The sequence below is a fragment of the Tetrao urogallus genome (genome assembly GCF_951394365.1).
Source record: "Tetrao urogallus genome assembly, chromosome: 1".
Taxonomy (NCBI): Eukaryota; Metazoa; Chordata; class Aves; order Galliformes; family Phasianidae; genus Tetrao; species Tetrao urogallus.
This window is the reverse complement of record NC_136813.1, coordinates 154,586,682-154,610,687: the sequence shown is the minus strand read 5'-3', so window position 1 is coordinate 154,610,687 and position 24,006 is coordinate 154,586,682. Positions and strand designations below refer to the sequence as shown.

Genomic DNA, 24,006 nt, shown 5'->3' with positions numbered 1-24,006 from the left:
ACACACAACTAGAGTAAATCTTCTCACTTGGTTCCACAAGATTGGGAAGAATCACACCAGAAGCTACAGAGGTCAGTAAAATATCAACCAGTATTCCAAAACTGTGTTTACTACAACATATTTAAGAGAAGACCTGAGCAAAGATCACTTTACTGCCCCTTGTAGCCTTGAAAAAAAAAATAAAGGTCAATCAGAATACAGTACCTGACTGCAGTAAATATCTAGACTCCATAGATATGCCTTCCACAGCCAAGAACCTGAAGGTAGAACTCCTTAGATCTTCATAAATAAAAGATATGAAAAAGATTATAAACCATCTCTTTTGAAGTAGATGCCCTCTTACTTTATTCCACCTAAGAATACTCAAGTACCTGAATATTCAAGTATCTGAATGATAAGAACATCTGATGGTACAGCCTTCCACTAGGCACTCAAAAGAAGGGGTCTAAAGACCCTTCCCTCCCCCCCCCCCCAGAGGTTGTGGCCCTGCCTGTGGCATGGGGATTGGAATCTGACAATCCTTTGGGTCCCTTCCAACCCAAGCCATTCTCTGATTCTACAATCCGTTACATACTTGAAAAGCAGACCACTTCCTAGCAGCAGGCAGCACCATCATCACAGCACTGACTCCCTGAAACAAAACAACATGCAACAGCAGCTTCTAGGTGACAAGGCCCAGTAGAAAATACTTTGTCGCTGTTTGACACCTTAAAGTAGTTTTTAAGCATGCCACACTTCTACTTCATCTTTCAGCTTTCCAATGATCCTCCAAAATGATACTTTTCATGAAAATAAATTACTAGTGTGACTTCAGTACTCAGAAGGAACCCTAGCCATTCTGCATATATATGCAATTAGATTAGTTTTGGGGTTGAGTTTTTCAATTTTTTACAGTTTTAAGGCACAAAAATGTTTTTCTTCCTTTGAAGGTGAGGTCAGAATACAGCTACTAGGCATGACAGATTACACTCAAATGAAACTAATCATTTTTCTTTCCATTTACGTAGGACCCTTGAGAACATGTAAGGAGACCCACTTGGTAGTTTGCCTGAATGAACGCCCAGCTCTGCTTTTGCTTAGCAGCACCTCATGCAGCGCTAGCATCACATCCCCACCTAAACATATACAAACATACAGCAAGCTTTCCCTTAACACTAAGAAGTCTCAGATCACTCAGATGGTTTTATAAGTAACCCATCATGAACAGCACAGACCACTACGCAGGAGTCCTACAATTTCAAACAGGTTTTGTCCTTTATTTCCAGAGCTGAGTCAAAACTGGAACAGGGAGCCTTCCATACAGGCACAAAGATTCCTGCTGAGCCACAATGAAGCACAGACTGGTAGCAGCACTCACAATTAAGCAGTTTCTGACTTGCACGTAGTCCCTCAGCAACTCCCTACCTGTCTCTCAGGCTGCAGGCAGTCAGTCACTACCGCAGGAAAAATGCATGCATACACAAAGCTGTCCAACTATCCTAGTTCCAAGCCATTCTGCCTGAAAATCTGATTGCATACGAAATAACTAAAGGAAACAGCAGCCACAGAAGTAAAGGTTTGTGGTATATAGTGAGAGATTCTCTTTTGGAGAAAAGAGTGAAAAAGTCAGGGAAGGAAAGAACAATGAGGAAAAGGCTTTAAAAACAAAATAAACACAAAAATCCACAGAGACTTAGATATTAAACAATAACCTCATACAGCTACAAGCTGACTTCATGGAAAAGATGTTTCACTCACAGAAGAAAAAACAGTAGCAAATGGTGGAATCAACTGTCCTTTGGTTGTTGAACCTAAGTAAAGTTATGAATTTGCCTCAGTATTTCTCTCCTGGAATTCACAGCTGCTTGGCTCCAATTTCCAACTGCAAAATGAATAATTTCCATTTTAGGAGAGCAGCTTGCAGGAGGTCAGAGCAATCTGGCTATACTTGATTATACACCATGGTTAGTTTACCAGCTGACAGATCTGCTTGTGCTAGTACATGCACAAAAACAATCTAACTTCATCAAAGCAAATGTACTAGAACTTCAGCCGAAGAAGCTGTATTAAGTTTTACCACAGAGATTCAGCTACCACTGGAGAACTTTACATCTGCTTCTGGCACTTTTAGCTCAAGTGCTGGATGAAGTTAATATTCAGTCCCACCTAGCAGTGGGTAAGCATCTTGGTTTCAAAACACTCAAAAGACATTTTTTCTATCTTCAAAATTCAGCAGCATGAACAAATCAATTTAGTAAGTACATAATATCCACCCTCATCCATCCCACAGAAGGACTCAAAGATTAGTGGCTTACTGTACCTAGTGGAAGTACAAAGTGTGATATCTGCCTGCATAAAAGAAAAAAAGGAATTATGACAGTGCAAAAAAAAAAAAAAAAAGAAAAATCATAATTCTTTCATTCAATGTGCCATGTATGCCAAAGTCACAGGTCAAACTCAATACAAACAATTAGAACAAAGTTAAAGCTTGCCAATTTGAACATCCTTCTATACAGAAAAAAAAGAGTCACCTGAACCAAGCTCAAAAAAGAATGCTGTCAACATTTATTACATTAAATGTTTCAGAGACAAAGCCAGAATTTTAACTATTTGTTTTGCAGCTGAAGAGTGTTCCTAATCTGCTAAGCATCTGTACTGTTAAGTCACCAAGGCAGTCAAAACTCTAGTAAAAGCAGTGTTAAGCATTAAGTATTGGGATTAAATAATGACGTGGAGATATTGCACATCAGTTACGTCACAACTAGATATCAAGAGGTTCTAGTACCCATCTGCCTATTCAGTCCTGAGCTTGAGATTCCACAACAGTCAATAAAATACATGATGTTGAAATGCCTCCCAAAAGATATTAAAAAACCATTCTAGAGTGTTTAAACTTGAGGTGGGGACAGAGGAAACAAACACCCCACAATCACCACAAGCCCACTGTGAAGATATATTACCATTCTTCGGATCGGAATAAAAAGTTCTGTATACAAAGGCAACGGATTAGAAACTCAAACTCTTCTGAAGAACTTGAAAATTAGACAAGTAAAAACAAGCATTCTGAGTTTACTCTTATCTATCACCTCTCAATACTTACTGATAAAGGACATTTAATGCTGTTGCAAAACTTAACTTTTGTTCTCTACAGTTACTTATGACTACAGCATCTTCGACAAAAGGTTTCAGCTCAGAAAGCAAATGGCACCCTGGGCTCCATCAGAAGAGGGGTGGCCAGTAGGGACAAGGAGGCGATTGTCCCTCTCTGCTCTGCTCTTGTGAGACCCCATCTGAAGCTCTGTGTCCAGCTCTGGAGCCCCCAGTACAAAAAAGACAGGGAACTGTTGGAGAGGGTCCAGAGGAGGGCCATGAAGATGATCAGGGGACTGGAGCACCTCCCCTATGAAGACAGGCTGAAGGAACTGGGCTTGTTCAGCTTGGAGAAAAGGCTGCGGGGTGACCTCATTGCAGCCTTCAGTACCTAAAGGGAGCCTACAGACAGGAGGGAAATCAACTCTTTGAAAGGGTTGATAACTGCAGGACTAAAGGAAATGGTTTTAAGTTGAAGGAGGGAAGATTTAGGTTGGATGTCAGGGGGAAGTTCTTTACAGAGAGAGTGGTGAGGTGCTGGAACAGCTGCCCAGAGAGGCTGTGGATGCCCCATCCCTGGAGGTGTTCAAGGCCAGACTGGATGGAGCCCTGGGCAGCCTGGTCTAGTATTAAATGGGGAGGTTGGTGGCCCTGCATGTGGCAGGGGGGTTGGAGATTCACGATCCTTGAGGTCCCTCCCAACCCAGGCCATTCTATGATTCTGTTTCCACTGAGCTTTACTTTACACCGCAAGTTCTATGGCATTTATCATAATCAGTCTTATAGAACATTTTCCTGTCCCCTACTCAACAGGATCACAGCATTTCCCTTTGATTCTTGCATTTGTGGACAATAACTTCGATAGAGTCCATGCCATCAGCCTGATGACTAGTCAAAAGCCTCAGGTTAAACATGCCTGAGAATACGCATTCCCTGTCAAGATAGGAAAGTAGCCAGAACTACTGGCCTTGGTGGTTGAAGAAAGGATTCTGTTGGTATGACTGACCAGTTCAACTGACCAGTTCATTTGGTCATTAACCAGCTGCCTAATTATAGTTCTATTTGACACTGTGCCAACTCAAAGGTGTAATTTCACAAATTAAGTGCTGTTCTCATTCACTCTATGAAGAAGGAGCAGCAAAATTGACTTTCTGCAGTTATTCCAACAGGCCACCAACAGTCTGCTGCTTACCTGTCACACATCAGTGTAATCTCAGAAGCAAGACATTTCCTTTACTCATTATCTTCTTTTAAGTTGGCAACAGTTTTATCTTTTGTTTAACTACAGCAGGGAATCCTATTCTCCTCCAAGAGACTAACAACCTTCCACAATATCCACCAGACTGTTAGAGCTTTTCTCCCCTCTCCCAAGCACAGAATCAAGTTCTGATAAAACTCAGTCACAAGTATCTGAAACTTGAAATCTTACATTGAGAAAAAAAGACAACCGTGGGAAAAAGAAAACTGTGTGCTGCAGCCAAAATAGGCAGACTATCTGCTTCTTAACTTATGAATTAAAAAAGGATTTTATAATTACTTCTAAAGACAGAGTCAGGCTTTACCCAGAAGTACCTGAGATTAAGAAGGCAGACAGCCTAACAGTGATCAATATTCTCAAAGAATCAACACTCCAAGAAAGGACTGCAGGCTTTTCATGATCAGCAAACCGTAAACGAAAAAGCAGAAGTTCACCAAAATCTTCAGTTCTCATAGATGACTTTATAGCCCCTCACCTGTTGCCACTGTGCAGTAAAGATACAAAAATTCCAGAGAAATTAATAATGAAGACACAGGTTTGGGAAGATGAGGTGTCATCTATCCACTTGAAGTCAAGAGGAGCAGAGAAGTAAATATCCTGTGTTTCAATGGACGCTGATATTACCAGAGAAAGGAAGTAAACCTGCAACAAATCTTCAGCGGAGCAAGAAATCAAAGCAGGGTACATGCTCTACTTCCATAAGCCCCAGAAACTTGCTTACCTTCCTACAGATGCGAACTTCAACTGAGTCTGGTTTTATATCTCAAAAATCATAGCCAGCAACTCCTACTAGGAAAAGTTAGGAAGCAACAGAATTCAACCATCAAGACCCAGTTTCTACAAAACCAGCAGAGCAAGACAAAAAAAAAAAAAAAAAAAAAAAAAACAAAAACATACACACAAAAGAAAAAGACAAGGAGATGAGAAAAAGGGGCTGTTTATCTGTACTCAGAAAAAATATCTGCCTCTGTCAGTGCTCTATCTTACACTCAGGGTAATGTTCTCTACCTCGTCTTTCCTTGTACGCTCTTTCACCCATGCTCAAGATCTTCTTCCAAGAGCAGCTTACGCAACCACATGCAGCACGGGTCTCACAAATCTAAGGCAGCTATCAAAAACAAGATACAGAACTTTCTCAATAACAAATTCAGCAATTTACTACTATTCATTATATGATATTCATCAGCTTTACAGCCAGCCACTTGAGCTCAAATGCCACCCATTTGAAGTCAAATTTTAAATCACCTTTGTTTTAAAAACAGAGGGCTTGGCTAGGTAGTAAAAGGTTGTAAAACTCTTTAAACCTTAAGTAATGTTTAGGGTTTGAGCTGCAACAGAACCACCCAGATCAGCTGACTTAAGCTATTATATTCTTAAATTCTGCATAAAGCAACACCTTCTAAGTATTGACAGAATGAAAATAACTAACATTATCTAACACAGTATCTGCAACAGGGGAACATGACAAAGCCAAAGAAAAGGGAAAAATAGCAAGAAAATCCTTCCAAACTTAACTCATCTAATATTATTTATTACCTACCTAATTACAGAAGTGTAAAAAGTCCTCAAAGTAGACAAATTAAGAGTCCAAATGTTTGCAAAAAGAGCCAAGTATAAAAAAAAAAAAAAAAAGGTTGCTGTATGTGCAGGTAAAGAAAAGTTTGTTGCAGAGACAAAGTCCCTGGAGGAACTCCAGAAGAGAGGAAATTGGCTATCAGCTCTTTCAAGCAAGAGCTTGAGTCATACCTGTGCAGTTGGTAAGCTGTATCAGTGATGCACCTATGGCTCCGATGTAAACAAGGCTTCTTATCAGAAAACTACAACTACTTTAGGTCCTGTTTGGTCTTTTATTGGAATCCTCCGCCCCGCCCCTTCCCCCCCCCCCCCCCCCCCCCCCCCCCGTTCACACTTTCACCCTTCAGCAATACTGCAGTTAAACATCATTGTTTTGCAAAAATAATTTAAATGGAAAAACATTTTTAGAGACTTCCATTATGCAAGTTTTTCCATGTTTTTCTGTTTCCACGTTTTAACTCAGCATTTACACCTGACATGACAAGGCAGTTACTGTTTGGCATTCTCTTTTAAGAGCTTTGATAGCTTTTAGAAGTCATCACTTCGGTTAATCAAGTACTTTGTTCTTGTAGAGTCTTCAGGCTTTTGTAACCTTACTGTGAGTCAAGACTCCTGAACAACTGATCTTCCCTCAGGAACCGCTTCATGTTCTTCCAGAAAGACCTGCCTACTGCTGTGTTCCTTATGCTAGAGGGTCTCCTATCAATTAGGCTCCAAAAAGCTACAGTAACTTGCTCACAGGTACAGCAATTCATGGTGGTGATTTCCTTGTAGTAACAAATAGATGACAGCTCCACACAGAACATCACCCAATGCAGGATGCACCCCTCTCATTTTGAGACTTTTTTTGTCCCAAATTGGTGATAGGATAAACAACAACTTGATAACTCGTTGTTACAGTGGGATATTTTAACTTCAGTGAGAAACCTATAGTCCTCAGCAGAAATTGAAAGGTTCAGAAAATGAGTTTAAATAGCACTTTGCATGAGAGCCTGACAAATACTGCAGGACCCGGACACAACATCCTATTCAGACTCCACAAATTAAGTTCACGTCTACTAAACTTTGATTGGTACACACAAAATAAGTTGTTTACTTAACCAGTTATAACACTGCAATTATCTTACCAAGTATAACCAGGTCCTGAATGTGGTAGCTGCTAATTATATTTTACATTTGTTTGACCTTACCTTCATGAACTGTGAACTGAAAATGCTGACTGAGGGAAAAAGTTACCACAACTCCAGAAGTAATTTTACACACACACTGTATTCTACTCAAAACCATAGTAGATATTCTTACTAATCTTTAGTAAAGCTTGTTCAGGGTGGCAGTTTTTCCTCACAGGGAAAAGGGAAATGACATGTTTGAGCACAAAGTTCACACTGAAGACAATATGACATTCAAATATTTGGGGAAGCCTCTAGCCTTAAACAAGACCCAAACCATCAAACAAAACCTGAGCATTAGCTAGCCTACAGCTAGCAAGAAGATGAATCAAAACAGTCCTTCTGAGGCATACTAAGACAGTACCACGGAATCACCCGGTATGCGAAGCTTACAATGCATATTTTCTAGCTCCAAACAGACTTCACCTGCCTTACACTTAGACCTATCAATATAGTATGATTCTGCTTTCCCAAAGACTGTAAGGGAAAAGCAGTGTAAGAATCTAATTGCTGGAGTCCACTGAGTGTATCTAAGGTGGTTTTGGTTTTGTAAGTATAGCAGGTAGTATAGCTGAAGCTGTCACAGATGAATTGTGAGATAAAAAAGGCAAAAGGACAGTTAACTGAGAACAGTTTTTTCCTCAGTTACATAAATACTTTCTCTTGCATGTTTTTCTCCCTCTTGCATGCTTTCTCCTTCATGAAAATGAAAAGGCTACAATTAACAGACTTTCCTGCCTCTGTATGTTAGTATTAACATAACACATTTACCTCACGCCCTGTAAACAGCATCTGACTCTGAGTATTTTTCCTGGTCAATGGAAGCAAACTGGCTACAACTAACACTTTGCAAAGCAGGGGTCACCATACAGGAGAAAAAAGAAAATATTCTGTCTGCATTAATTTAACATAACCTCAGTGTAAGACAACACTGTCTTTAACTTAGTGTTTATTGCTTAAACACTAGGACAGCATATTGACTCCAAACTCAGCCTTATGAAATTAAATTATCATTGCTATTCATTTGTGAAATGCTAGCCCATCAGCAAGGAATTAGTCAGGAATTACTAGTTTTAAGAGAAAGACAGCTACATACAGAGGTTAGTGCTAGGATAATCAAGTTCAAAAATAACTCTCCAAAGGAAATCAAGGAAAAGGGTAAAAACCCCCAATCTCTCACCTTATTTTCAGTAAACAGAATCAGAAAAGCAAGCACTACATCTTTTTAACAAGAATTCCTACACAGAAACAGTGAGAGACTGCTCACATTCCCATACTTCACAGCAGTATCTACAGTTGCATCCTGTACAGGGATGTGTTGCCAAAGCATGAATTTCCCAACACAGCCTCTTCCTGAATTCCAACCGCAGCTCCTCCGAGAACTTCCTTTTCACAAGCTATTATGTTCTATAAGTGATTTGAGATTTTTCCCCGAGTTTCATATTCAGTCTGTTTACACCTGGAACTATTTGCATACTAGCTGGAAAAATTTTTTCTCTTATTCTAGAGGCAGCAAGGAGCCAGAAAAAAACCAGGTACTTCTTAACAGCGTTATGCTATTTTCCACAGACTCCGCAGCAAAGCAAATAGTACTTGTGAAAAAGATTAAAGATTAAAATATTTCAAGTTGCTGAACATAACCAGTGGTGGCAAATTGAAAGCCTCGTAAGCTTTCTAAAAGCACTGTTTTATATGGCTCGATGGCATAATTTGATAGTAGTGGCATAACTACTAAATAACAATGCTATCATCCCAGTCTTCTCTGATTAAAACATAAGGCAATTCATTTTTGCCCAAGTTCTCAGCAAGGTAGGCACATAAAGTACCAGGTCAGATAGGAAACATTTCCTAAAAAGACATATACTGAGATGAGTACAACAACTTTCAGGTTGGAATTTTTAAATTTTTTTTTTTTTTTTTTAAAAAAAAAAACACTGTTACTTACTTATGGCATACAAAACTCTTACAGGAGAGAGAATGAAATTTCAGATCTGAGAAGATCAATAGCTTTGGATTATTTCAGTTCCAGGATTTGGGTGAGGGAACAGGAAGGCACTTATGAAAACTTAACTGTTTTCATTATGGTTACACATGTAATTAAAGCTTTTTTTTTTTGTATTTATGTATAATTGCATGTATTCATAAACATATGGCAAACAACACTTGTTCAAACTTGAAATGACATCTTCTCTAACATTTAAATAACCATTTTTCCTATGTCAGTAATGGAATTACAGGTTTTCAACCAGGAATGCTGCAGCAAATTTCAGGACAATACTAAGCCCAAAGTTTCAGAGCCAGAATTCCTAGACAGTATTCTGGTTTCAAAAGAGGCCTGCAAGGATCTCAGATTTGACAGAGGAATGCAGCTCATCAACACAGCCTTCATCCTATGTAAGTATTTCAGAAGGCAGCACTGACAGCACATGCAGAAGCGCATGCTTTCCATCAGCTGCATTTACCTTTATTGCCATGCTATCATTTTGCCTCAGAAAAATACTCACGTGTGAGGTTCCAAGGAAAAAAAGTTATTAGGTAAGTCATTCCTAAAAGCTTGAAGCACAACTGTTAACAGGTTTTGTATTGCCAGCTCATCTTAGTCATTTTACAGAGAAACTGAAAGAAAAAGTAACAGGAAAATAAGTCCGCAAACAGTGGCATATAAATATTTTAGGTGCACGTCAGGGAACTCCATACAAGTCCTGGCCTTATGTTTCAGAAGAAACCTCAAATACTCAAGTATGTACACACGGTGCTTGGGTTACTTTTCCACTTGATTATTTGGATAGTAAAACAAGAAACTAAACGATCACCTGAGAACTAAAGCTTGGGTAGCAATCACTACCTGCTGTCTAACTGATTGCAACACAGATAACTGCCACAGTTTACTCTCAAGGCCATACTTTATCATCACAGACTCAAAATAAACAGAAGGATATTTCAGTCTGATTTTAATTAAAAAAGTATTCTGAAGAAATCTGTGAAACTTGGCCCCTGAAATAAAGTTTCAAAACTGAAGTTGTCTCTAACAGCCACTGCTTACAGATAGTTTGGTACCACAGTATATGATTCTGTAGTAGCTTCAGTTAAAATATAAAACATTTGCAGGAAGCTACAGTAATATCAGTACTACTTAAATGTAGCCTTGAAAACAAACCTACTGCTATTTCACTGCGTAGGCCCAAAATGAGGCTACATTGGCAAGCCAACTTCTTTCTTTAGAGGTGTTCTGCCACCTTCTTAAAGCCAAATCCTCTCCTCATCCATAGTAACAGACTTTCAGAAGCCATTAGCCTAAGAAATGTATTGCTAAGGGAGGGAAGAGCTAACTTTCATGCATAAAAAGGAAACTGCCTTGTTCAAAAACTTTATCATATTGTTACAATTGTTTTTATAAGTCAAAGACTCAATGTTTGCAGGATAAACATAGTGGTTGAATCTGTGTTGTAGTAAATAAACAACAACAAAAAAAATAACCCCACGCAACAAAAGCTGGGTACCAAGTCTTGTCAAAATAAAGCATTAAGAATAATCATGTATTTATAATATATAGCTACATATAAATGTATTTCTCAAAACATATATACCCCCATCCAGTATCCTGATCATCTTTTGATTTCTTGTTCTATCCTTATACTCCTGAAAGTACGAGAAAAGAAACAGCTGAGGAATGCCGCCACTCTTATGCCATGCTTTCCATCGACTGCCATTTCAGGAATGCATATAGGGAAAAAGCAGCATGGAATGTCTCCACCCATCCAGCAGCATAAGAAGCTGCCCAGCTTACCAATAGTTTCAACTGCATTCCAATAGGCATTTCTACAGTCCTACAGATCAATACAGAAACATTGTTAAGCACTGACAGGTTTGTTGGCTAAGCATCCTCATATGCTGCACCTCCTACCTGCCACATACGACACATTGGTAGTACAGCAGTAACAAGGTATGGCTCACAATTTCTTGGTTGTAAAAGTCCCAGAAGGATGTCACCGTGCTGCAGTCGTCCAAATTTACAACGGCATTTCATTTCAAAATTACTGTGTATTATTAGTGTATCTAACACATCTGAACATACTCTTGGATAAATTTATTTCAATAAACACGTGCATGTTCCTCAATCTTGTCAGCTCAGCCTCAAAACAGACAACTGTACAGAAAGCAGCAAGAAATGTACTGGGCTTAAGTTTTGAGTGGATTGCAGAGCCTTACTAGCCCACATAAGATGATAGAGAGAATGCATGAAGGGATAAACAAGTACAGGACTGGCCAAGAGCCTGTCAAACCATCTGTTCCAACTAAAATTTAGCATATACCCTTAAGCAGATTCTAAGCTGGAAGACTTATGTCATATCTCTACTAATGATTTATAGTGCCTCCATCTCCTAACCTCAGATCCAGCTAATAAATTGAAAATTTCTCATTTGCTAAGTAGTAACAAAATGGCAATCAAGAAACTTGCTATTAAGATGTCAAGATCAAAAAGGCTTCAAAGCAAGCATGCTCACGTCAGATTTATTAACACTTACAATTGCTCATACCTACTCTCAAAAGGTGCTTTTGATGATTCATCATGAAAGGAATATTCTAAGATACCAAGTATATGTCAGAATACATACAAAACCATAGATAAAGCTTTACTGTAAAAGCAACGTTAATGCTACAGTGGAATTCATAGATAGAGACCAGTAGAAATTGTCCCTGACCATTACACTTCTGGGAGACAGATAACAATTCAGATGATAAAGCTTTGAATGTGGAACTATTACAACATGACTAGATGAATAAGTGTAATGAATCTGATAAACAAAGGAAATTGCTTTAAACAACATAACTGACAGGTGTCAGAATTCATTTCAATGTTCTGTCTGTGAACAACATCCATAGCAATCAAAACTATTTAAAAAAATAAATAAAAATTCTGGCTTCAAATTTGGCAGAGCAGACAGGAGATAAGAAACCTAGAAGGGCAAAAAGACTGTTACTTCTTTTCTGCTTGGTATAATAAAGGAAACTATTGTTCTAAATGCAGCATTTAAAATTTCCACTATTATATTTAAAGTACATTCCAAACAATCACTTGTTTTTTTTCTCCTCTTGCCTCCATTTCAAAGGGTGCAAAAAACAAGATCTCAGATGACACAGTGATCAGTAGGAAGTTAACAAGTACTTACCGTAAAACTGGAACCTACGTACTGAAACTATGGAGTGAAGGATCCATAGCCCACACAAGAACCAACTCCCATTACAAAGGGGATTTTAAATGAATGTGTCCCTGTAGTTTAATCACTTACTGAAGTCAACATTACACTTATTTCAGGATTCGTTTTCTCTTTGCTTTGTTGTAAGTTGGAGAATTAAACAAGCCAGGATAATGTAATACAAGCTTAACAATGACTAAAGTTCTCATTTGTGTACCACCAAGAGTTTTAGGGGGCTGTGTGGGTGGGAAGCTTCTTCTCCTCTGAAGAGGAGGTTTTAGACATTAAGTTCATGGCAAGGACAAAATCTTTATGCACAAAAGGCAGTTCTCCTTGATAGCCTTGGAAAATCAACAGCTTCATAGCATGCAGTAGTATTTCTACCCCCCCCAAAAGAAGCAGTGCAGAAGTCATAGCTAGGAAGTTACCAAGATAGCTTTGAACTATTTCCATGCCTTCCTTATCCTTGGTTCTTGGGTGCTGCTGCTAAGATGCAAACACCCTGGAGATTTAAGACTTTAGCAACCTGTTCTTTGCTCTTATGATTTGACATGCCCTGCATGCTGTGGCCTCAGCACAAATATATGACCTGTGTTATCACTTGTCAAAAAGGATCCCGAAAGTACAGTCTTAATGCCCTCTATCTAGCCCTAAGGCAATGGGATCCAGAGCAGATAAAAGTTACAATCTTCTTCCACCTTCTGTTGGAAAAGCGATCATAACAAAGTTGATGCCTACTGTAACAGTACCCTATTACCATACTCAGGTAACTACAACCATACCACCAGGAGCCCTGACAGAATTTTTCATTTAAACTACTGAAGAAGCTCCCCTCATGGAAGAAGAACCCAAGAAGTAAAACCCAAGCACGGGACTGACGGACAACAGGAATTGTCCTTCACTGGTTAATAAGAATGAGCATTCCATGAAACACTTGTAAATTGTTTCTCAGCATCTTAGTTAGAACTGATGAACAAATGCAGACCACCATTATCAACAGCATCAACTAAAAAACTATATTTAGCATTGCACACTGCATATCTGTAAACTGTTATAAAGTGGACCAAACAGTCAATTTCACGTGTTTATTTATTACTTGGAGAGTTGCAGGAAAACACCGATATTCACAACAGAAAGAAGGAAACTGCTCAATTGCTTGTGTGCTCCTTCACACTGAGGACAAATTCTCCATTACGGGTTAGGCAGTCTTCTTGTCAGCCTTCACCACTGACAGTACCTGGCATGCTCAGTGATCCCTGTGCACAGTCAGGACAACACCACTCTTCCAAGCACAGCACCCTCCCAGGCAGGGAAGAGCAGCAGCACAGCAAGACATCTTCCATGCCTCATGATGGGATGAGATTGTAGTAGTCATCTTCCTTCCCAGAGTCCAAAAACCAAGCTATCGCCTACTAAATCTGAGCTGCCACAAAGGAAGAGGGTAGCCAAAAAGCAAGCTGCCTAAGTTTTCATACACGCATACCTAAGTGTAGCTGCCTTCTTTCTCAGGAGCAGGCAGGTACTCCACAGCACACACCTACGCTCCCAGGGGAGAGGCACATGCATGAAATCCAGGAACCCACTCACATATCAGACCCTCCCCAGTACACGCAGACCTCTCGTGCTGCTGCTCAGAAAAGCCGTGCTCCTCCTTCCTGAACAAGTTCTGTGCAATTTCTGTCTAAACTGCTTTCACTCACTTCAGCAGTATGAGCAAATAAGTCCTCTTTCACAGAGGGCAAGAAATGAGAACGGGAGAGAATCCAAACGCTTTGAGGAAAGACAGGTGCTGAGCCTTTAAGAGGACAGAACTGAATCCCATTCTTAATAAATACGTATGTATGCTCTAGAAGAGACTAGGTTTTATTAAAAACCATACAACCTCTTCTTGTTTCAGAATATGCCACATTTCCCTTCTCTGCAGAAACCATTAATTTGTGAGATCACAGCTCACCTTCAGGCCGTTTTTCTCCAGTTCAACTGTTCTAGCAGATAAGAAAGGCTGCACTATCTGTACGTTGGATCTCACCCTGTGTGACAACTGCCAGGAAACATAGTATTATGAACATTATCAACTTAAAAAACAAGTTTATTGAACAGACTTCCAATGCGAATTTCAAACTTAAATTTACAGATAGGTTTTCTGGTCTTCCAGACACATTATATACATGTTTGTATGCAAGATATTGTAATAGAATGCATATCTTCCTGCAATATCCTACATTATATACTTTCTCCTATAAATGGTTACGTACCCAGATTCATCCTTAATGCTGAATGTCTAACCTGAACGTATGCTAAAAAAGTTCTTGAAGGAAGAGAATGACATCTGAATCCAACACGACATACAAAATATGTCATCTAATAACAAGTTTGTTCCTCAGTTCTGCCAGATTTATTTTTTAGAACTCAATATACGCCCTCAAACGTAACGCACTAAGTCCATTTGTCTCTGCACAGGAAAGCATACAAGATTACACAGTGGCACTGACAAGAGATGAAAGCAGAACCTGCACATGCTCTTCCCATTCCTCACAAGCTACCAAGCCAACAGGAATTTCTTCCCCCTGTACACATTAACGGAAACAGACCTACATAAAGCTTTCTGATATTCTACCCCACTGAAATGGGAGAAGTCCAGCTAATTGCTTTAGTAACAAAACGTGATGCTCCAATAAGGATCAGATCTGAATTTCGGTATTAATAGTACTTCTTCCTTCAGCACCTCCAACCACTCAGGCTGCAGAGACAACAACAAAAAGACACAGTTTAAACCCTTTCCAGATATATACGGAAGTTACAAGAAAAACAAAGCTGAACGGCAACAGAATTAAACATTCAGACACAGAATGTGAGCATCAGAGCTAGATGATCTTTAAGGTCCCTTCCAACCTAAGCTATTCCGTAATTCTATGAATTTGCCCTCAATAACTGCAAAAAAATATTAAATGCAAAATTAAACCCTACCCAAAGAAGGTAGGGTCACTCTGTCCCCGCTAACAAATTCATTCCTGTAAAGCAATACAGTGTACAAGGAAATTGACGACAACAACAAGCAGCAACGCAACAGCAAGGACAGTAGTTTTCAACAAAATGGACTTCAACGCTATTGATGTTAGTCAGAGCTGTCAGGACAAGTGACCAGCTTTTGAAGAGTATCCTTTGGGAACAGATACAGCTTTGTTTTATTCCATAACCAAATCGGATTAAATGAAACCGTATTACAGACGGCATACTGCATGATGTGCACCTTTCACATGACATATTAAAAATCCTGATGGTAATGAAGTAACAAAGCAGTCATGGGAAGAGGTTTGTTATTTTGCTATCCTCCCTCGTTGTCTTAAAAAAAAAAAAGAAAACAAAACAAACAAAAACAAGAACAGCAAAAACCGCAACAAAGAAAAGCACACAAACCATAAGATGCCTCGGCTGCCTCAAGAGGATTAGCATCTCGCAACTGATCTTCTTATTTGCTTTTAATATTGTAAGACCAGAAAAAGCTCTCTGTTATCACTACAAGAGAGTGCAGAAGAGCAAGCAGAGTTTTAGCAGTGTAAATCTTTACTCTACTAGACTTTGCCCTTTCAAACCGCAAACTATCTACAGGTAAAAAGATAGGCAGAATAACAGCAGAGTAATTCTGATGTGGGCTTCGCTGTACGTAACATCAAAATCACTTTGAAAAATGCTATTTATACCTCATGGAGAAAAACATCATCATTCACCTCTCATTCTCAGGGAGTCGAGTCAGACATCATCCCTGCCCACCAATCGCTGGTGCGCAGTCAGAGACTTGCAGATCCAACGATCTAACCAGTTAAGGAATGACTTCTAATACTGAGTTCCCTTCTAGCACAAAGCAATCATAACCTGATTAGAAAAGAGTAAAAGCACAAAACCAGGCTTGTGAGCAACAGGGTAGCCTCAAGTCAAGCAAGCCTGCTGCAGTAACACTCTGACAGCCTTAACCACAACGCAGTCATTCTTCCAGTTGAGTTCACAACTGAAAGCAAAACTTACGCTGCCAAACAAGCTATGACATACACAGGAAACAGAGCAAAAAGCAGTGAGATTTTGTATCTTATATTCAGAATTGGATTCTATTCTTTATTGCTAAGGAGCAGCTTATATTTGTAGAAATTCACATCCCCGGATGTCTCTATGAGTAGGATAACACCCATTGAGTTCACCACCTCATTTTTGTTTAAGTACAGTGCAATATAACAGTGTCCCAATTACCTCACTTGACCATTTTGGGAAGACTGCAACATGGTCAACCCACATCTCAATCTTATTCTTCCTCCTGAACTAGCAAACAAGTTCTAAACTTCAGAACGATAACCTGGCCCGTCAAAGATACGTACATATAATCTATATATTTCTACTTTTTAGCTATCCAGGGAATTTAATACTGTGGGGAAGCTTTTGGCCTCCTAGAAAAAGAAGAACTATTCAGGCAAACCCGCATTATCTCCGGATTGCCACAGCCTTTCCTTATTTGGCTAACGTTTTGAGATTCCAATCAGACTGCTATGAAGTTCAGCGTGCACAAAGCATCCATTTTGAGGAAACTTTCACAGCCCGTCTCCCCGCCGTTCCCCTGCCCCGAGTGAAGCTCCCCCTGGGCGGCAGCAGCCCCGGCCACACACCCACGCCCGAACAAAGCCACTCGGCTTCGTCGCACTGCTCTCCGACACGCGGAGGAAGGCTGTAAAAGCCCCGCTCCCCTTCAACTTCAGCTCGCGCACTGCGGCAGAAGCCATCGCTCGGGAGAGAAGCGGGCTGTTATCGACACGCGTTTCTCTATTAGGCACAAATCGCGAGTTTCCCCTCGGAAACGGGCTGGCGGAGGACGGCCCGGCTCTCCCCGCGCACGGAGGAGGAGGCTTTCATCGGCCCGAGTACAGCCGAACCTCCCGGACGGACGGAGGAAGCCGGAAACCGCCGCGGGGAGCGGCGGCAGCGGGAAGCGACCCCGCCGAGCGCCTCCCCTCACCTGCGGCCCTACCCCAGGAGCTCCCGGGGGGCTCGGGCGGGGCCCGCACCCCGACCCAGGCGGGGGTAACTCCAGGAGAGCCCTGCAACGAGGAGGGGAACCGGCCCCTCACCCTCCCGAGCCGGCCAGGAGCCCGCCCGGAGGCTCCAGAGCGGAGGCCCCGCCGCACGGCCACTCCCCCGCCGCCCCCGAGCCCGACCCCGCTCCCCGCCACCTCCCGCCCCGCGGCCCCTCCCCGCCCCAACACCCCCCAGCGGAGGGGAGAGCCGCCGCCGCCGCCGGCCCTTTCCCCCGCGGCCGCTTCCCGCAGGGACGCCCCGCAGGCCTCGCCCCCCACCCTGCCCGCCCGGCCGCACCGACCTGGTGGAGCGCGGTGAGCCCGTCCACATTGGCGTAGTTGATGTCGGCGCCGCGCTCCAGCAGCCGCAGCACCTCCTCCGTGTCCCCGCTGGAGCAGGCAGCCAGAAAGACGGCGCCGTCGTCGAACTTCACCTTGGTCTTTTTGCGCTTGACCACGGGCGGCTCCAGGTCGGTCTCAGAGCCGATCCAGCGCTTCAGCTGCTCGTTCCGCTTCTGCTTGGCGTCCGCCATCTTCATGCCCCGCTCCCGCCTGACCCCCTCGCTATCGCCGCGCCGAGGATAGACTATATACCGCCGTATCCCACAGCGCACCGCGGCCCGCGCTCGCCCTCGCTCACGCACCCACCCAGATGGACGCGCAGGGCGGGAGGGAGCCGAGGGGCGGGGCGGCGGCGGCGGCTCCTTAGCATAATCCCGCGAGACTTCCGGGCGGGGCGGGGCGGAGCCCCAGGGAGGAGGGCGCGGGCGCGGGGTGGGCGAGGTGTGGCCGTTGGCTCGTGACGTCACGGGCGAACGGGGGCGGTGGAGGGGCCGGGCCGGGGCCGGGCCGAGGCGGTGCTGAGGCGCGGTTGGCCTTTGCGCGGGCCGCGGGTTCAAGAGTTCAGCCGGAGGGGTCAGCGGTTCTGTTAGGGCGGCCGGTGCGGGCCTCGGGAAGCAAAGCGAGGCTGCAGGCGTACCGCTTCCCTGCTCGCGTCTTCCTTCGCTTGCGCCTCTGTTAGCAGAGCGACTGCAGCCGCTCTGAGAAGAAGACGCGCGGGGCTGCTGAGGATGCCCCGCTTGGGAAAGTTAAGCGTGCCCGCGTTTGGGCAGCCTGGCGTCAGAGCAGCGTGCCCTGAGGTGTCTGCAGAACCCGGTGCTGCTGTGCTGGTTTCTGTTATGTTTAATTTTTATTGCCTGTAAAGCTGGAGCAGTGCACCCTGTTTCAGTTGGGAGAGAAGGAATTATAGCGCACGCAGCCTTTGAAGACACAAACATTGTGCTCAGAATTGCTCCTTCTAGGAACCAAGCTGTTACGGGCAGTTAATTTCTTTCCCTGTGCATAGTGTGTTTTCTTTAGCTATAAACAACATATATTTTCTTCTATATTGAATACTCTCTGGGGGTAAAACATGGCTTTAAGCTTACTGGAAAAGAAGTTCTCATTTCAACTAATTATAGGAAACAAAGTATAGTTTGAGAGGGTCACCAAACCTCACACTCATCAAATTTTGTGTGGTTTGTTCTTTCCTATAATCTCTCCTTTTGCTGCAGTCTGTCAGCCTGCTCAGGCTTCTTATTTCAATCATTAAAAATGTTGGTGGCATTTCCCAAGAAGCGGCGGTCAGAAGGTTGCAGCAGTGTGTTCTCACTAACACCCTTCAGAGCAGGTTTTCACCTGGAACTATTTGCATAGCACCCATCAGATGTACTCACACAGCAGTGCATGACACACAGCCCACTGAAAATGTGCAGATGTCAATTGCCAGTATTTGAAAGATGGCATCTAGTAGGAAAGATGAAAGATTTGCCAAAGAGAGGTTTGCTATCCAAATATGTCAACAAAAAGCCAGGATCTAATTAATACGTTCCTATTGATGACCTATACGTCTACTCAGTGATATAGCTTAGGTTCATGGATCTGAAGTATGGCTGATTGTGCTCAATCCACTTCAGAAGTGGTCATCGTAGCATTTATTACTCACACGGTTAACTGAACTGTGCCCAATACACACATTTACCAGCCTACAGCTTGGCTGCATCTACTGACTCACATCTAAGGTGAGGATCTGTGCAGGATCCAGCTGCATACTTCAGTCTTGTCCTCTTCAGTACATTTCCTTGGGGATGGACTCTCAATCCAATGACGTTTGCAAATTTTGCTGCTTTCCCAGGGCAAGGTAACTCAGGAAAGAGTCCTCTGTCCCCAGATGTCTCCAGTATTTTAAATGTACCCTCCCCAATAGTCTACTTCTTTCTTTCCCTCTCAATTGGTTGTCTGAAAATTTAACTCTTCAAAGAATCGGCATACCTACAGAATGCAATACAGTGATTTCAGCAAGATTGAAATCAAGTGCTGTACTGGCAGTAAAGTAATTCTAGGCAAGTTGATAGGTACTTGTTTGAAATGCCCTCTGAGGAATTTGATTGGTATGGAGCACTTATTTTAGGTTTCCATAAAGTCTCCAGTCACCTCTCCTTGACTTCATTCCTCTAGCTCAGCTTTTTTTATTTGATCATTGAACCTCCTTCATTCCTCAAACAATAACAAGTTGGTTACACAGGAAAGGATCCAGGTGAGTTTTGAATATCTCCAGAGAAGGAGACTCCACAACCTGTCTGGGCAGCTTGTTCCAGTGCTCTGTCACCCTCACAGTCAAGAAGTTTTCCTCATTTTGTATGGAACTCCGTGTGTTCCAGTTTGGGAGCCTTTGTGCTCTCATCTTGCAACCCTGCAAAGAGCCTGGCCCCATCCACATGACTCCCAACAGTTAGGTATTTATTTTATTTTTCTTACAAGCATTGCAGTCATTGTTGCAAGCTAATTCATGCAAGTTTCTGTACCACAGAAGTATATCAATGAAGTTTACTCAAAATAGACATGTTCTGGAACATAGGATTTCTGTTTCGATCTCTTAAGGATAATTGTTGTCTTGTCTTCCATCTTGTCATCAGCAACAGAAATCCGACACGTTTTTGCTTCTAAAAATTTTGTCCTAATGTTTTTTACTTTCCGGTGAAGAAAACCAATATATCAAGGTTAGTTTCATCAATTCCAGCTCTGGGAAAAATGGATATTTTGAAGAGGTAGTGGCAAATACTTATATATTGACAAAAAAAAAAAGGTTCTGGAACAGCTGCCCAGGTTGTGGATGCCCCGTCCCTGGAGGTGTTCAAGGATGGATTGGATGGGGCCCTGGGCAGCCTGGTCTAGTATTAAACGGGGAGGTTGGCCGCCCTGCCTATGGCAGGGGGATTGGAGATTCATGATCCTTAAGGTCCCTTCCAACCCTGTGATTCTGTGATTCTGTGATAAAACTCTCTATTCTCCGTGGTTTCTATAAAGAATCATAGAGTTTAAAAGGAGAAATGGGATACAAAAATATAAAAACCTTTTTCAACATGAAGCATAATGGAGATACTTATCATAAGAAAAAGGCATTTCTTTCATATTTAAAATTTGACAGTCATATTCATTTCTATTTTTAAATATGTTGCATTCTCTTCTCTAATTGTGTGGCAAACCCACACAAGAAACAGTGAAATCTTCAGCACATTCCTTATCCAGAAAAAAAGAGATGGAAAGACCATGCACAAAGTACTATCAAAATTTTAATTATGTAAGAAGAAAAATTCTTACTCTATATTTTTTTCAGTTCAGAGCAATGTTCTTACACAGAAATGTCAAGGTGGGTTACTTTTAATACTGCATAATCCTGAGTCACCAAAACCAAAACTAAAACTACCATAGCAACCCAGGCATATATTTATAGGCTATGCAGTTCTGAATCAGATTTGCAATAGTGTCTTCTCCCATCGTCTTTTATGAGCTTTACAGATTGCCATGTTAATGCTCTTGGATGTGAGCTAACATTTAAGCTTGATTCACGTACAGATTCTCTGACATTTCTACTTGTACCAACTGCTAAATTGGCATTCATTCTACTGATAATTTAAATAATGCATGGGTTACACTAGAAATAGTTGATTTGGTTACTGAAAAGTAATACCATGTCCTTTGCAAATGGGAGATATGCTTATTTATAAAACTGACTTTATAAAACCATTCTTAGTTTCAATGAAATTTAAGTTTTGCGTAGCCACTTCATGAAAAAAAAGAAAAAAAAAAAAAAACCAACAACAAGAAAATGAGATTGAACTGTATTTTATAGAATAGAAATATAGGTGCTCTGTTTGCTCTCTGGGGTCCTTGGGAATTCTCCCCACGTGTAATTGTAGATCTCTTGTTAGACACTCTGCCATGACAGTCACCCATGTTGTCCTTGTGCTGTTGAGAACAAGTATCTTAGCTTTATTCTAATGTCCAAATTGCCACATATTTTTATGGTTATTTTTATCAATCTCTGTTCAGCATTTCTTCCGGTGAAGTGTTTCCTTTCTTTCCTTTCCACTCTCCTCTGTGGTGTGATTCAAGGAGCGAGCTGTTGAAATGCACAAATGCTTGGGGGAAGGGAATGACCCATCACTCTGAAATGCATGCAAGATGTTCTCTGTGAGCTGCATTCTGAACATATCACAGCTGAGAAATGTGCTTGCAGGGCTGCAGGAGGACGATTTGAACAAAGAGAAATTAAAGACATGCTGATCTAGCTTCTCACAATGCAAACATACATATACTGAAAAGTTATTGGCTGCCAGATAGATTTCTGCTACTGGAGGTACTAGAGGATTTTCCTGTTTTGATTCTCTTTTGGTATCTGAAAGAGTCTTTCTCCAATTAAAACTTTAAAAATACTAAAATCTAAAATTGTTAGGCCAAACAATTGGCTTGACTTGGATTTTGGATATCTGTAAGTATGCCTTGCTGCTCATAGTGCCTACAGACGTCATTTTTATGAGCCAGCAGATCATATGACATAACTGCCTGCTCACAGAAGGGCTGGTCTTAGCAATGTAGTGACATAAGTGACACACCTGTATCAGTGACAGAAATAACAGTGTTGTCCTTTGGCCTACTCAGGCAATCATGTGGAGAACCAAGTTGTTTTCTTTGAAAGACAACTGGCTGATAGTACAGTGTACAGAATATTCTTGAAGACCTTTTCCCCTGAGTGCCACACAAACAAGTAACCAAAAGCAGTTTTCTTGCTCAGAAATCATTTTTGTAGTCTCGTTCAGCATCCTTATAAACACTCCTGCCATTGCTTTGTTTGCCCTATGTTTTTTATGGCCTGTGTGTTTGCTACACAGTTATTTCTTCTGTAGGTAACTCCTCAGGCTAGGGATTATGCTGGTAAGACTTCATTCTATGTCATCAAGTGACTCCTCTGGTGGCTTCCTATTGTTCCGTAGCACAAGTCCACAAAGAAATTGAATTGCATCATCCTGTCGGTTTTAAAGAAGGATGGCTTAACTGAATAAAATAGTCTGACGTAATGTTAAGCTGTGGCAACCTCTTACATAACGTTAAGGTTCTCCAGAAGCTATAATTTCAATATCATGAATGTAGAGATGTGCACTCCAGAATCTTTTCAGACATCTTCTCGTTTGTCAGGTTTATGACTTTCAACCCTCATCTGACAAAATCACTTTTCTTAGCCCTTCCTAAATTGGATTGCTGGCCTGCAACTCCTGCAGTCAGACATCACTATAACTTGAAAAGCCCAACTGAGAAGAGACCCAGAAAAGCTTTTTTTTCTGGTACATGCATAAAGTAACTCAAAACCAGCTTCTTCCCACCAAAACACTGTTTAGTTACTTCATGTAAGAAGATGAAAAGATCATTCTCACTAGATCTTATTCCAAATTTATTCTTTCCCAGAAAATTTGGATTTATGGCAGAATCTACCAACTGCCTGAAAGAGACAGCATCTCTTCCCAGCATTTTCTCTGAGTCTCTTCTTTTGAGACAGGGGATGAGTCTTCAGATAACTGAGGCATCCAGACATGGCAAGAGCCAGTTCTGTGCTCTCTGTACAGTCCATTCTCTTCTCCCAGACACAGACACTATTCTCGACCTTTCCACAGACTGTGTTATTCGTTTGACACCAGAGTCTATTGTCTAGCAAACCAAACAGACTTGCCAAGGGGTGACCGGAGCTTTCCAGAGACATGGGAGTGCGTGGTTGAGGCTGGGGAAGTACAGGCTTGCTCTTCTCAGAATCAGGGAGACATTAAGTAGAACCAACAAGCATAAGAAATCTTACCCATAGTTCTAGCTGTGAGCATTGTCATTCTTCTCCCCTGTTGAAAGATATTTTTTGGTGATTTGGTGTCCTTTATTCCTAGGTTCTGGCCCATGTAAGATAAACCTGCTAGTTAGAATAAGACAAGTGAGCACAGCCGAGCCAGTTCCCCAGGCTCTTTCACACCATTTTGTCTTTTGAGCAGAGGTGCTGTATCTGTTAGCATTTCTCTTTCCTTCCATGTGACAGCTGGCAAATAGAACTTTGTTTAAACATGGTAAGGAGTGTAAGGCTAGATAATTTTCATACTAAATAATAAGAATAATCTCATTCTTGACGGTCTTCATTTTAAAGCATCTTGGGTGTGCACACTTAATCCTCGGTCCTGGGAGTATAGCAACAGCAGTGTGAAGAAAGCCAGGACCCCCACCAAAACTCATCCCAGTGCACAGCTGGGCACTTCTGAGGTTTGTCCTCCGTGTCCTCCTGCCCCTTCCCCACAGGCATGTTTGTGCCATGGTCACTTCCCTACATG

General features: G+C 41.8%; 1 protein-coding gene across 3 annotated transcripts in view; it reads right to left on the bottom strand.

Annotated features, from left to right (window-relative positions):
- The window catches only part of PPP1R12A (protein phosphatase 1 regulatory subunit 12A), a gene marked incomplete at both ends in the record, with an annotated part of 121,166 nt that extends 103,301 nt beyond the window's left edge, over positions 1 to 17,865 (bottom strand). For all 3 annotated transcript variants that reach the window (XM_079536346.1, XM_079536345.1, XM_079536347.1), the window contains one exon: positions 17,629 to 17,865. In XM_079536346.1, coding sequence (XP_079392472.1) covers positions 17,629 to 17,865 — 237 coding nt within the window. The remainder of the gene's footprint in view (positions 1 to 17,628) is intronic.
- Positions 17,866 to 24,006: the final 6,141 nt, after the last annotated feature.